Here is a 13594-nt window from a genome sequence, read left to right on the forward strand (position 1 = left end):
TTTGGGATGCAGCCTGAGCTGCCCCAAGCCTGGCTTCCAGGACACGTGCAGGCTTGCAGCCGAGTGCTGCTTTACTCATTCTCCCCAAGCACTTCTGATGGTTTGGATGGAAACACCAAAGGCCCCAATCCTTCAGGACTTGCACAATGTGACCCACCTGAACCAAGCTCAAACCATGACTGGAAACCCTTCAGCAGCAGGAGACCTCTGACCTCCCTCCTGAAAACTGTGTAACACCTGACACCACATGAACCATCCTCTCCCTCAGAGCAGTGTGTGCTGGCAATTATTCGCTGATTAAAGGATGGTCAAAAATAGCTCAAGCTCCACTTGCATGCTTTGGAACAGATGTAATAATAAAGGTATCATCTATCATAAATTATTCACGCAGACTGGATTACACAAATCCACTATGAACACAAACAGAACCTCAGAAATAACATCTGTTCAACACTGCTGTTCCTCCTTGACAATAAGTGCGTGCCCAGAGCCTTTGGTCTGGAAGTTTTGGATGATTTACAGCATAGGTGCCATGCACAAATGCTCTGTTCAGCAGTTTCACGTGGTGGTGCCCCTGTTCAGGGACACGAACAGCCCCAGGGAGCAGGAACCAAGGTGCTCCTGACATCACAGAAACATTTAGGCTGGAAAAGACCCCCGAGGCCATCGAGCCCAACCCTTCCCTCAGCACTGCCAAGGCCACCCCTGTCCCCAAGTGCCACATCCACAAGGCTTTAAATCCCCCAGGGATGCAGGGCACTGCCCAGGGCAGCTGTGCCAGTGCCAGGGCTGCAGACGTGCAAATGTGGATGTGGCACATTTGTGAGACAGCACAGCCCTCAGCAGCAGCAAACAAGCCCCCGTGTCAGAGCAAAACCCCTCTGGCTGTGCAGAATTACTGCTCTGCCATACACGTGGCTGTGTGAAACACCCCGAGGTTCACAAACACAACTGAGGCCTCCTGACCTTCAGGAAGTGCTTGAAGCTGTACGAGGAGGTTTTGTCGTAGCCATCCCCGTGCTCCTCTCGCTTCTTGCAGAACACCAAGGCTTTCTCATAGAGGAACAGGTGCCTCTGCATGGGCTTGAACCTGGCCAGCTCCTTCATCTTGGTCGGCCCCTTTCGGTGTCCTGCCCAAACACTGAAAGATCCCTGCATCAACACCTTCCCCAGCTCGCTCAGGTCACCCTGGGGACAGCGGGACAAACAGAAAAAGGGAAAAGAGCTCAATTCAATGTGAGAGGACTCTCCAACAATGCTGGGACATGGGGCCAGCTCTGTTCCAAGGCACGTCCCTCTAAGAATAGATCTTCCTGGAAGGATCAGAGGAGCTTTGGGAGGGGTGACCTGGTGCCAGGGGGAGCACAGGTCCCATGCAGGGCTGCAGCTGGGCTAGAAGGTCAGAGACTGGAAGAACTAAAGGGAACAGAAAACCATCCAGCTCCTGTGGAAGAGCATGTCAAGGGCTCTGGCTACTTTAGTAGGACAGGGAAGTGAGATTTGAGCCTGAACTGAGGTATCAGAAGATGGAATTCTCCAGGAGGCCAGGCCTGGGATCAGCAGCTTCCCTGAAACCTTAGAAAAGACACCCACTCCAATGGAAAAGGCTCAAATTCAGCCTGAGAGTCGTTTGTTAAGTGCTGAATGGGACATGTCACAGAAACAGCCCAGGAGAGTGTTAGGTCAGCCATGAGAACACAGAGGGGAACGCTGGAAAAATGCTCTAGAAAACCACAAGGTGGCAAGTGTGGGCACTGTGCAGCCCAGGACATGCCCAACCCTGAAATCAGATGAAGACTGTTCCCTGTGAGGGCTCCCTGACCTCACATGTTCTGATCTGGGCCAGCTCTCACATTCTGGACACCACCATGGCCAGGGCATCCCCCAGCCTGTGCAGGGGCTCTCTTTGCTCAGAGCACTCACGTCATATCCTGTGATTGAAATCTGATGCATGGAGTCGTTGACTGACTTCAGCAAATCCAACATTGCAACCAGAGCTTCTTGAAGTTCCTGAACCCCATCACAGCTCGTGCTGTACTTTAGCAGCTCCTGAAAATAGAAATAGGAGGGCACGTGTTTGCACTTAACAAAGCAGATTTTTCCACCTTGCCCAAAGTTTCCAATGCCCAGAAGTGACCTACACTGAGCTCTTTTTTCATGGCACTGGAAAAAAGGCTCCCTCTAAAGCACAGTCAGTGTGAGGTGTGGAGCAGCTCAATGAGGGATGGGCTGTTTTTAATGTGTTTCCTTTAGGATGGTGTCAGCATCGAGCAGCATCACATTCTCCTGATTCCCTTGTGCTGTGTTTTCCTGCTTGGTGAGATATGGCAAATCAGGCTGGGGTTTTCCATTCGTGCCAACATGCCCTCAAAGGAGCTTGCAGTGATGATTGTCTTCAGACTGGCAGGCACAAGGAACAGAATTTATAAAATCCAGAGCCTTGAAGTCAGTAAATGGAGGACAGAATTCTACCACTGAGATAACATTAGTTTCATTTCAGATCCCTGTGCCCACCTCCAGCTGCATGCATGCTCATTCAAGAGGCTGGAAGGTGGCTCAGAAGCACTACTCAAGTGTCACTCCTGCCTTACAAAGTGAGGATAACTGCACTGCCCTGCCTCAGATGGAGGACACAAGAATAAATTGAAGATTACAGGTGCTATCAACAGCCGAGGAGAAGAAGAGATGCAACGATTTATTTTATTCATCAGATCCTCATGATCATCTCTGGCTTGGTTTTCTAACAGGTGCTTCTGTAATTTTGCATCTCTGAGCAGATTCAAACAGTGTTTCTCTGCTTAAAAAATGGCCTCTTTAAAGTTCTTGGTCCTTTTTCAGGTATGTGAACATTCATCTTCACTGAAAGTCACTTCAGGAGAGGCCACGACAAGCAATATGCCATCCAAAGCTCGGTGCTGATTTACAGGTAACCTTTAATTGAAAAATAAACCAAATCTAATCTCTCTGCTGATGCCCCCTGGAAGCAGAACATGGAATACCTTCAGGAGCAGCTGGTACTTTGTCAGGCGCTGCACTGGTTTGAGCAGGTAGGAATCCAGCCCCAGCTTGTGCTCCAATTTCCTTTGGCATTCCTGGAACACAGAAGTCAGCCTAAGTAAGTTCTGCAGCACCTGTGAGCAGATATTCCACCAGCACAGCCGTGGGGTTCGATGCCTTCATAGGGTTTCATGTCAAAGTGCTGAATGGCACCCCAAGTACAGAACTATGGTAACAGCATGCACACCCCCAGTGAGGGGATCTGCCTCGTACTGGGGCAGGAGAAACGCCAGCATCTCCTTTTGTGGTGTTTGGTGTGCGTGTGGCACACAGCACAGACAGAACACAGAGCTGTGGGTGGGCTGCTGAGGAGGGCTGGGACACGGCAGCGGCCCTACCTGGGGAGCAGCACTCACCTGGGGAGCAGCAGCACTCACCTGGGGAGCAGCAGCACTCACCTGGGGGGAGCAGCAGCACTCACCTGGGGGGGGAGCAGCACTCACCTGGGGAGCAGCACTCACCTGGGGGGAGCAGCAGCACTCACCTGGGGGGAGCAGCAGCACTCACCTGGGGGGGGAGCAGCACTCACCTGGGGAGCAGCACTCACCTGGGGGGAGCAGCACTCACCTGGGGGAGCAGCAGCACTCACCTGGGGGGAGCAGCAGCACTCACCTGGGGAGCAGCAGCACTCACCTGGGGGAGCAGCAGCACTCACCTGGGGAGCAGCAGCACTCACCTGGGGGGGAGCAGCAGCACTCACCTGGGGAGCAGCACTCATCTGGGGGAGCAGCACTCACCTGGGGGAGCAGCAGCACTCACCTGGGGGAGCAGCCCCTCACTCACCTGGGGAGCAGCAGCACTCACTCACCTGGGGGAGCAGCACTCACCTGGGGGGGAGCAGCACTCACCTGGGGGAGCAGCAGCACTCACCTGGGGGGAGCAGCAGCACTCACCTGGGGGGAGCAGCAGCACTCACCTGGGAGAGCAGCAGCACTCACCTGGGCGGGAGCAGCACTCACCTGGGGGAGCAGCAGCACTCACCTGGGGGAGCAGCACTCACCTGGGGAGCAGCACTCACCTGAGGGGAGCAGCAGTACACACCTGGGGGAGCAGCAGCACTCACCTGGGGGAGCAGCACTCACCTGGGGGAGCAGCAGCACTCACCTGAGGGGAGCAGCAGTACACACCTGGGGGAGCAGCAGCACTCACCTGGGGGAGCAGCAGCACTCACCTGGGGGAGCAGCAGCACTCACTCACCTGGGGGAGCAGCAGCACTCACCTGGGGGAGCAGCAGTACACACCTGGGGAGCAGCACTCACCTGGGGGAGCAGCACTCACCTGGGGGGAGCAGCAGCACTCACCTGAGGGGGAGCAGCACTCACCTGGGGGGGGGAGCAGCACTCACCTGGGGGGGAGCAGCACTCACCTGGGGGGAGCAGCACTCACCTGGGGGGGAGCAGCACTCACCTGAGGGGGAGCAGCACTCACCTGGGGGGAGCAGCAGCACTCACCTGGGGGGGAGCAGCACTCACCTGGGGGAGCAGCCACTCACCTGGGGGAGCAGCACTCACCTGGGGGAGCAGCATTCACCTGGGGGGGAGCAGCACTCACTCACCTGGGGGAGCAGCACTCACCTGGGGGAGCAGCACTCACCTGGGGGAGCAGCACTCACTCACCTGGGGGAGCAGCAGCACTCACCTGGGGGAGCAGCAGCACTCACCTGGGGGAGCAGCACTCACCTGGGGAGCAGCAGCACTCACCTGGGGAGCAGCACTCACTCACCTGGGGGGGAGCAGCACTCACCTGGGGGAGCAGCAGCACTCACTCACCTGGGGGAGCAGCAGCACTCACCTGGAAGAAGGAGCTCTCGGAGCACTGCCTCCACAGGGACTCGGAGCGGGGCTTGTTCTGGCAGTACTTCTCGTACATCTGGAAATCCTCTCGCTGCAAGGCAAGCCCAGGGGCCAGTCACCCTCAGGACCCAGTCCTGCCAGGCAGCAGCTCAGGCCAGCACCCTGAGTGTGTGTGCTTCCTCCTCTGCTGCCAACTTCAGTTGTACAGCGAGTTTGGGTGAAAAAAGCACAGCAGGGTCCGAGCTGTGCCCACAACAGCTGCTCTGCCATCTCTGCTGGCCTGGCTGCTGCTCCCGAGGGCCAGGAGCTCTCACCCAGCCAGCAGAACTGAGGTGTTGCAGAGCAGAACAAGCCAGCAGAAACCCTGGCCTTCGAGTCTGCTTTATAGAAAATGATTCACCCACCCTGTCTAGGAAACAACATCCCACTCTCTCGGGTGCTCCCAGGCAGTTTTCCAGGCTGTGCAGGAAAATTCTGCAAGAGAGGGAGAAGGGACAGGAGCAGAGCCGTGAGCAGGGGAGGTTTGGGTGTTCAGCACTCCCAGGGATGACGGAAGGGGCAGAGAGCAGCACCTACTTGTTGTGGAAGTCGTAGATCTCGGGCATGTTCCCGAAGAGAACGTCCTTCCTGTTCCTCAGCACGGGCGGCAGCAGGATGAGCATGGCAGGATTATCCATCTCAGCCCTGTAGCCCTGCCAGGGGAAAAGGGCTCCACTCAGCTGCCATCTCCTCAAAGGCAGGTCAAAAGGGGACATGAACACACCTGCAATCTGATCTCTCTAAGTGCAATATTATGGATGTTCTCAGTTCAGTTAGGGAAAAAGAGAAAAATTTCTGCCAGGCTAAGCCTGGGGAAAAGTCCCAGAGGGATGTAAACAATCTATTATCTTGCTTTCCATTCATATTGTTTATTGATATGTTCTACCACACTGACCTAAACCCAGTGCACCAATCAGGTGAAATGTTTCTACTCTAAGACCAATGGAATTAATGCTCACGATGTTCTCTATAAAAGAGAGAAATGCTTTTGAATAAAGATCATTTTGCCTTCCAAAATCATGGCTCAACAGCGTCACAATATCTCTTTTATTCCCTGGTTTTTGGTCTCTAAACCCTGTCCTCAGTCTCTGGGCATGCGGGGCTGTGGTGCAGAGGGGAATGGTGAGGGACAGGGGCTGGCAGCACTGCAGAGATGCTCCCGGTTCTCCAGAGGAGAGGAGCCACAGGAGTGTGTGTGGGGAACACCAGGGGACACAGGGGACACTGTGTGTGTGTGTGTGTGTGTGTGTGTGTGTGCAGAGAGCGCAGCTCCACACAGCCTCACCACAGCCCCTGCAGGAGAGCTGCACAGCAGACACAGCTCGAGATCAGATCCAAAATCCACGGCCTCTTTGCTCCTGCACAAGCCACGCAGAGCACAGGGTCTCCCAGTGCTCCAGGAATCCTGGGCCCTGTGCCTCCTCCTGCCCCTTGACCTCAGGGGCTCCCAAACTGAGGAGGAGCTGGAAGGGACAGCACTGACATACAAACTGTTGGGTGGAACCAGAATGAATGTAAAGCTCCCCACAGTAACAGGCCATCACTGCAGCAGATATGGCAAATTTCCTGGCTGCAGTGCAGGGAGCAGAGCTCAGCACCAGCAGTGCCCCCAGGAATGCCACTGGCCACAGCTCAGGCTGGCCCTGCTGGCCACCACGGGCTGCACAGAACCACGGCCCTTCCAACACGGGCAGCAAAAATGTGTTCAATATGTACAGCACATCTCCTCTGGCCTTCCAAACCCACCTCTCACACTCACTGTGCTTGGAATCAATACTGCTTGCACTAAGCAGGCATTTTGTAGTTGATTAAGGATGCAATAGATGATAAGTATCTGGAAAATTAGTCATTTTTATGTAAGGCCAGCAAGCAGGCTTCCCTCTTTAAAGGGAATTTTCAGAAAACTGAAGTCTATCTGTCCATTTTTCTCTATCTAGACTCGATGTGCACAGTAACAAATCTGTGTACCTGCCAAGTGCTTCATCACAGAGAGTGGTTTAACAAAAACCCAATCAGTGCAGGGAAACTAGGTGTGACTACAACAGATTTACATCCTGCTTGCTCCTGGGTGAGGGAAACGTGTGTGGGGGGAGCTATTCAACAGCCAGCTTGTTTTGGCCATCAGCAAGAGTTATTTTGGAATAAAGTAGTAAAGTCTAAAACGACAGTATGAGCAATCATTATCAACTTTCTCAAGTTATGTGCTTCATACAGTCACAAGTTCACAGTATTGAGACAGAATCCTCCCAAGGATAAAACACAAGCTGCTTCCTTTTGTCTCCTCAAGGTGAAGGAAATTAAGGAACAGTCAAAAGAAGCAGCTTTCTGTACATTTTACAGGCGCTGCTGAGGCTGATTACCAAAGCTTTGTGTACAAATAGATGGATTCTCCTTCGCTGTCGGTGAAAAGCTGATCCTGACACCAACTGTTCCTGCAGGTGCCTCCAACAAAGACAGCCTAAGGAGCAAACCTGAGCATTTGTGGCTAGATTGGGATGTGACAGCCTGGTGGAAGCCTGCCCTGTCACATCCTTGCTCGGTCTGACAGAGGGGCTGGTGCCCTTTGTACAAGTCACCAGGGAACAGCAAGGAGCAACCTGGAGAAGTCACTCACCGTCAGAACAGTGAAGAGCTCCTCCACATACACCCTCTCTGTTTCTATGAGCTCATTTATGACATGGCTAAAATGAAAAAAAATAGAAATGTATTATTTTCATGTCTATAAAAAGCCCCACGAGTGATCAGTGCAGTTCAAGGAGCCCAAACCATTCTGTGATCTCATTAATAACCAAGAGGTAAAAGCACGAGAGAGGACACCTGGGCCAGGCTGGAGGGGATGGGGCAAGGACTGGCCAGAAACAAACACACTTTTAGGTGATGAGGATGGGTGAGTGCTCACCCCTTCAGAATGTCCAGGCTGTCATCGCTGTCTGAAATGAAGTACTGCAGGGAGTTCCTCTTCTCCTGGTAGTCGTGCATGACCTCGATCTGGAAGGGAAATGGGCTGCACTGGGAGGGAAGAGCTGCAGGAGGGTCCCGCAGGGCAGGAGCAGCCAGCCCCTGTGCCAGCCAGGAAACTCCCTGGGCAAGGACGAGTTCTGCTTCCCTGCAACAACCTTAAAAGGGTTTTATGTAAAGGGTTTTATGGAATGGGCAGCCAAATGTTCCCTGAAATTACTCTGCTACACAAGATCTGAAAATACTGGTAACATAATTCCTTAGTGGAGAGGCCAGAGAACAGTTTCCACAGGGGAAATATGTGGATGGGGATGTTTCCTAATACACACCTCTGTTGTGTAAGAAATAACTTCAGGGAACAACACACAGGAAATAGGTATCTGGAAATTGTAAAATCAATCAACACAGAGCTCAGGTGTTGGACTAATCCAACTAAAGCACATGCATGCAAGAGGTTTGGGTTTGCTTGGGTTTTTTAAAAGGAGAAAGAAAAAAAGAAACTAAAGAGAGTCTCTCCAAATCCAAAGTATGCTCAATGTTCAGAGGAGTTTCAGTTTTTCCCTGTATAAAAATAACTCAGATTTCACGAATAATTTTTACCTTGCGAGAACTTGGAGTTTTTCTTGAAGTTTTCTTCCCAGGGAGAGAGAGATCAAATGAAAATTTCAAACTGGAATTAAAATCTACACCTTGGATAGAAAAAAGCAGAATTACATAATGTACAGCTATGGTGAAGGGGATTCTTCAGACAGAAACTAGTAAGTCAGGCAGAAAAATGGGATACACCTTAAGAATAAATAATTAGCTAGCTAGTACTGATAGCAAACTGACAAAATAAAGGGTATTTATCTCAAACAATACTGATTCCACATAGCACATCCCGTGGTCATAAAGGCCATAAAGTACAAATATTTAGAAAAAACAAAATGCACAGGGAACACAGTAATCACAACCTAACAAAGTGTCTGAAGCCTGAGCAGATGATAACAGCAAAAACAATAAAAGCAAATAAACTCCAGAAAAGAACATCCCCTGCTAGGACACTGAAAGTTCTTTTATGAATGTAGGACAAGATGCTCAGCCGCAATAAACTTTCTCCATCCTGCACAAATGCATTGGTATTGTCAGTAAATGATTACAAGTTGCAATTGAGCTACAGAGGAGAGCTGGAAGCTGAAGCACAAAGCAGCAGTCTCTGCAGTGAGCTGCTGGCACCATTCGTGGCTGTAAGAGCAATGGGGACACGCTGCAGAGAGCCCAGAGGGGCAGGGCAGGCTCTGGGGCACTCGGTGGGGAGAGCCCAGCTGGGGCAGCTGCTGCAGGTGACCACAGCCAGGGTCACCAGGGAGCTCTGGGCGCTGCAGAAGGTCCCCACACACATGGGGGAACCCAAAGAGGCCAGGACTGGCCAGGGGTCCTGCTCAGACTGCCCTGGCAGGAGGGCACAGGGATCTGGGGCTGGGTGGGACACGGGCACCAGCCTCCCTGGCAAGGGGACTCTGCTCACAGCCTGCAGTGCCACCTCTGCACACCCACTACACCTGAGGGCTCGGGGGGGATGGATTTACTCTTCTCCCCCACCCCCAAAAAATGGTTTAAAAATTAGAACCACATTTCTCAGACAGGCTTCAAATCCAGGGCGAAGATAAAAGAGGAATCATCTGTCCTCAGACAGAGACAGAAGGGGGGAAAGGGGCACAGAAACGTGAGGAAGAAAGGAATAGAGGATGAAAACCATGTGCTGAGAGTTGGTTTGGTTTCAAGCCACACCACAAAACCCATCCATCTCAAAGCACTCCCAGCAGAGCTCAGCGTGTGCCTTTGACACTGCCCATCACGCCAGCAGGCCACAGCAGTTTGATGTTTGCTATCAAACAGACTTTATTAAAAAGCTCTCTCTTGCAAAGAGGAGCCTTTTGCCTTCCCCACACGTGACCATTGCTTTCAGGAAGAGGATCAGTGGAGCACACCTGCGCTTGGCAGGTGACCGAGTGCCTCTGCTAGGAAAACTCGTGTCCATCAAGGCATGAAAAAAGTCCAGCTGAGTGACGGTGAGCTCACAGCATCCCACAGGGGTGGCCACCCATTTACCCCACTCTTTAGGTCAATATTTGCCTTTAACCCTTTCCTCTTTCTAGGAAGCTGGAGAAGCTGTGCTAGGTAAAATGGCAATGCTCTAGTTTGACAAATCAGAGCTTTTACTGATTGAGGAAAGGGCTTCAGAAGGTAATGTGCTTTGGAGAGGGCAGCATCAGCCTGGGAAGAGGAAATCTGGGATTTATCTGCTGCACTGGCCTGCATCTTCAGCTTTATTTCACTGCATCCAGCTTCATTCCCACCCCTCCACTTGGCTATTTACATTTCTCATTCCATGATGCTGCTTTTGCTGCTGTATGAGACCTGCCACAACTCACCATAAACCAATATTTGTTACTTCATCATAAAAACCTTGTGTTAAAACACAAATGTTTAATTGCTTTTATATAGTCAGATCACTGAATTGAATATTCTGACATAACTGAGCAAGTCCCTGGTTGGAAATACATGGATGCTACTTTGGAATCTCTTTTAATTCTGCCTGATTCATCCTTGGCAGCCCCGAGTTTAATGTTATCATTTAAAGCTAACATGGTGCCACATCCCATTACCAAAACCAAGGCAGAACATTCAGTGACCTCAGTTCAATGAGAATTTGTAACTTTATGGGCATTAATTATTCCACAATTGGGATTTAGGAAAGACACCCTGAAGGAATCAAAAGGAGTTAATCATCCAGCTCATTTCTGTTCATGAGATTTGAGCTCCTCGTTTCTCCAAGCTCCTTTGCAAACATCAGTCTAACTTTATGTCAGTTCCAGCTCAAGACAGCCACAGAGAATAGGCAAGCTGATAAATTTATAAACCCTGCCCTTTTTTCCTGCAGTATTAATTCACCAGTTTCCAGTAAAGCAGAACTGGAGGTGTGCACTACTTACAGCTCTTTTTTAACTGAGTGGGAGGTGGAGATAAATAACAAGCAACCAACTTCATCCTTCATGCAGGTATGGGAACACAAACACTGGAGAGTTAATAAATCCCCTATATATTTAACAGCATTAAATAACTCTTGCCAGCAAGGCTTAGTTAGCTTCTCAAAACCATCCTCAGCCTTACTCTTGCTGCCTCAGAGCAAAGTTACCAGCTGAAGACACCAGGATGGCACAGGCCATTACCATGCTTAGGAGAGAAGAGGGGGGACTTGGCCCGGGGAGGGTTTTCTGGCCGAGGAGCCACCAGCTGGACGGGCCGCACGTGTTTGTCCAGCAGCCTCCTGAAGCAGCACTGCCTGTTCTCAAACATGCTGCGGACGTTCTCCAGCTTCACCTGCAGCGACTGGATCTGGCACTGCGGAGGGAAGGGACGCAGCGATACCCTCCCCTGCACCGACCCCAGGCAGAGGGACGGCGCTGCCACACGCCCACCCTGCTCCCCACGCCTGGCACGGGAGCTGGGCCTCGCTTACCTTCAGCTCCGGCGTCAGCACTGCCTCAAAATCGTACTGCAGGGCCTGCGGGTCACAGTTTAGGTAGGATGAGGAGCTTTCAAGGAATCTTTCTATGTCCTGGAGAGCTTTCTGAGCACCTTCTTTAGACTGGCACTTGTCCATCTGCTGGTTGGCGAGCAGGTAGGCACCTTCATCACAGCACTGCAGGGCCTGGGGACAGCACAGCCAGTGAGAGCCTCCAGCCCCTCCCTGACACCGGGGTCCCACCAGGGGTATCACTGCTTGGGCTGGATGCAGCCTCTCCCAAAGACCCCAGCCCCTCCATTGACACCGGGATCCACCAGGAATGTCACTGCTTGGGCTGGATGCAGCCACTCCCAAAGACCCCAGCCCTTCCATTGACTCCAGGGTCCCACAAGGGGTATCACTGCTTGGGCTGGATGCAGCCATTCCCAAGGACCCCAGAACCTCCATTGACACCGGGATCCACCAGGAATGTCACTGCTTGGGCTGGATGCAGCCTCTCCCAAAGACCCCAGAACCTCCATTGACACCAGGGTCCCACCAGGAATGTCACTGCTTGGGCTGGATGCAGCCATTCCCAAGGACCCCAGAACCTCCACTGACACCGGGGTCCCACCAGGGGTATCACTGCTTGGGCTGGATGCAGCCTCTCCCAGGGACCCCAGCCCCTCCTGTGGTTTGGTTAGAGGCACCAAGGCCCCATTTTCTCTGCCAGGTGACTGCAGCCCTCAACAGAGCCGAGCTGTTCCTGCCTGTGGCTGGCTAAAACCAGTGCTGTAGCTGACAGAGAGGTACCAGAGCACAGCTGGCCCCAGTGACAAGCAGCTGTTTATTTCTCCTGGCAAAGCTGAAGTGAGCCCTTCGGAGCCTGCAGGGAGGGTGGCACCTTCTTGGGGCTCAGTGCAGACCTGAACTGGGGGTCACTGGCACTCACACACTGAGGTGGGCACAGGGCTGAGAGGATGCTCCAGCCACCAACAGAGAATTTCCAGTGCTGTCAGTGGGATGGGAGGCATGGAGAGCAGCACCATGCTGTGCTCCAGCACACCCAAGCTAGACCCTGGCACCAACAGGCCTGCAAGGAGCCCAGGAGAGGCGCCTGCCCTGCAGCTGAGAGGCTGCCAAGGAACTGCCTGTCCCCACACAGCAGCACACAGAGAAAAAGCAGCTCCCCAGCTCCCTGAAACAGGGAAATGCAACAGGGTCAAAACTCACTGTTTTCTTAATTGGCCTCAAGCACATTACAGCCATGTGCCTTCTGGCCTAATTAGCGTGCATTTCCCTAAATGAATATTTGATGCTGATAAGATATCAAAGAGCGTTGGAGACACATGACTCCACTTCCATGGCAGCACACATCAACTGTGCCTATCTACCAATCTGTCACTTTATTTCACACTCAGCTATGTTCATTCTTAATAAATCACTCAGGAAAAAGGGCTGGAGTTTATGTGAGAGCATCACCTCTGTCACACTGGGCATGAAAACCTCCAAAGTCAATTAATACACAGATGTAGCATGAAAGCACCACCAAGAGCAGCAGCTGAGCCTGGTGCTCTGAGGAGATGCCCACCTCTTTCTGCTGCCCTCACAGCACCAGCAGGTACCTGTTTGCTGACTCCCCAGCTAAGGGAGGGGTGTGGCACTCCTCCAGCCTCTGGGGAACACCTCCCTACCATTAACTGAAGACAAGCTGCAAATTTTGGATGCTGCCAGCAAAGAAGAGAGGCCAACCCCGTGGAGAAGCTGCCCAGCCATCTCCTCAGAGCCCCGTGTCTCTGAACTCTACCTGCTGCAGGCGGGTATGGAGGTCCAAGGTCTTCTGCAGGTGCATCTGCTTCCTCTTGATGTCCTCAGCCAGGAGGTCGGAGTGGTGGCGCAGCTCGTTGCACTGCTGGCAGATCAGGTTGAGGGCGTAGTGGTGGTTGGCTGCCAGCTGGTGCCCGTGCAGTATCACCAGCTGGGCCTTCCCGATCAGCTCCTGCGGGCACAGGGAGAGCCCCGGCTGCACACCCACGGGCACGGGCACAGCCACACACAGCCACCCACGCGTGCCCCCGCCTCAGCAGGGCTCGGCACGCCTGGAGATGGCTGACAGGGAGCAGCAGCACACCGGAGAAAGTGTACCCACCCTCGGGGAAGGAAACCTCGCCATCCAGAGAGGGGATGAAGGAGAAAAGCGTATTTCACCAAAGCAGCGACACCGAGTGCCTGCTGGCAGTGCATCTCTGCCCCTCCA

At 52.7% G+C, this 13594-nt stretch overlaps 1 protein-coding gene across 7 annotated transcripts in view; it reads right to left on the minus strand.

Annotated features, from left to right (window-relative positions):
* The window catches only part of MCF2 (MCF.2 cell line derived transforming sequence), a 48053-nt gene that overhangs the window by 9348 nt on the left and 25111 nt on the right, over nt 1-13594 (minus strand). For all 7 annotated transcript variants that reach the window (XM_072929008.1, XM_072929006.1, XM_072929007.1 and 4 more), the window contains 12 exons: nt 13145-13336; nt 11350-11541; nt 11060-11231; nt 8448-8536; nt 7789-7877; nt 7504-7570; nt 5427-5542; nt 5255-5324; nt 4849-4941; nt 3000-3092; nt 1924-2049; nt 967-1188 (listed from right to left, as the gene is read on the minus strand). In XM_072929008.1, the coding sequence (XP_072785109.1) occupies nt 967-1188; nt 1924-2049; nt 3000-3092; nt 4849-4941; nt 5255-5324; nt 5427-5542; nt 7504-7570; nt 7789-7877; nt 8448-8536; nt 11060-11231; nt 11350-11541; nt 13145-13336 (1521 nt within the window). The remainder of the gene's footprint in view (nt 1-966; nt 1189-1923; nt 2050-2999; nt 3093-4848; nt 4942-5254; nt 5325-5426; nt 5543-7503; nt 7571-7788; nt 7878-8447; nt 8537-11059; nt 11232-11349; nt 11542-13144; nt 13337-13594) is intronic.

Source organism: Taeniopygia guttata, chromosome 4A, assembly GCF_048771995.1.
Source record: "Taeniopygia guttata chromosome 4A, bTaeGut7.mat, whole genome shotgun sequence".
Taxonomy (NCBI): domain Eukaryota; kingdom Metazoa; phylum Chordata; class Aves; order Passeriformes; family Estrildidae; genus Taeniopygia; species Taeniopygia guttata.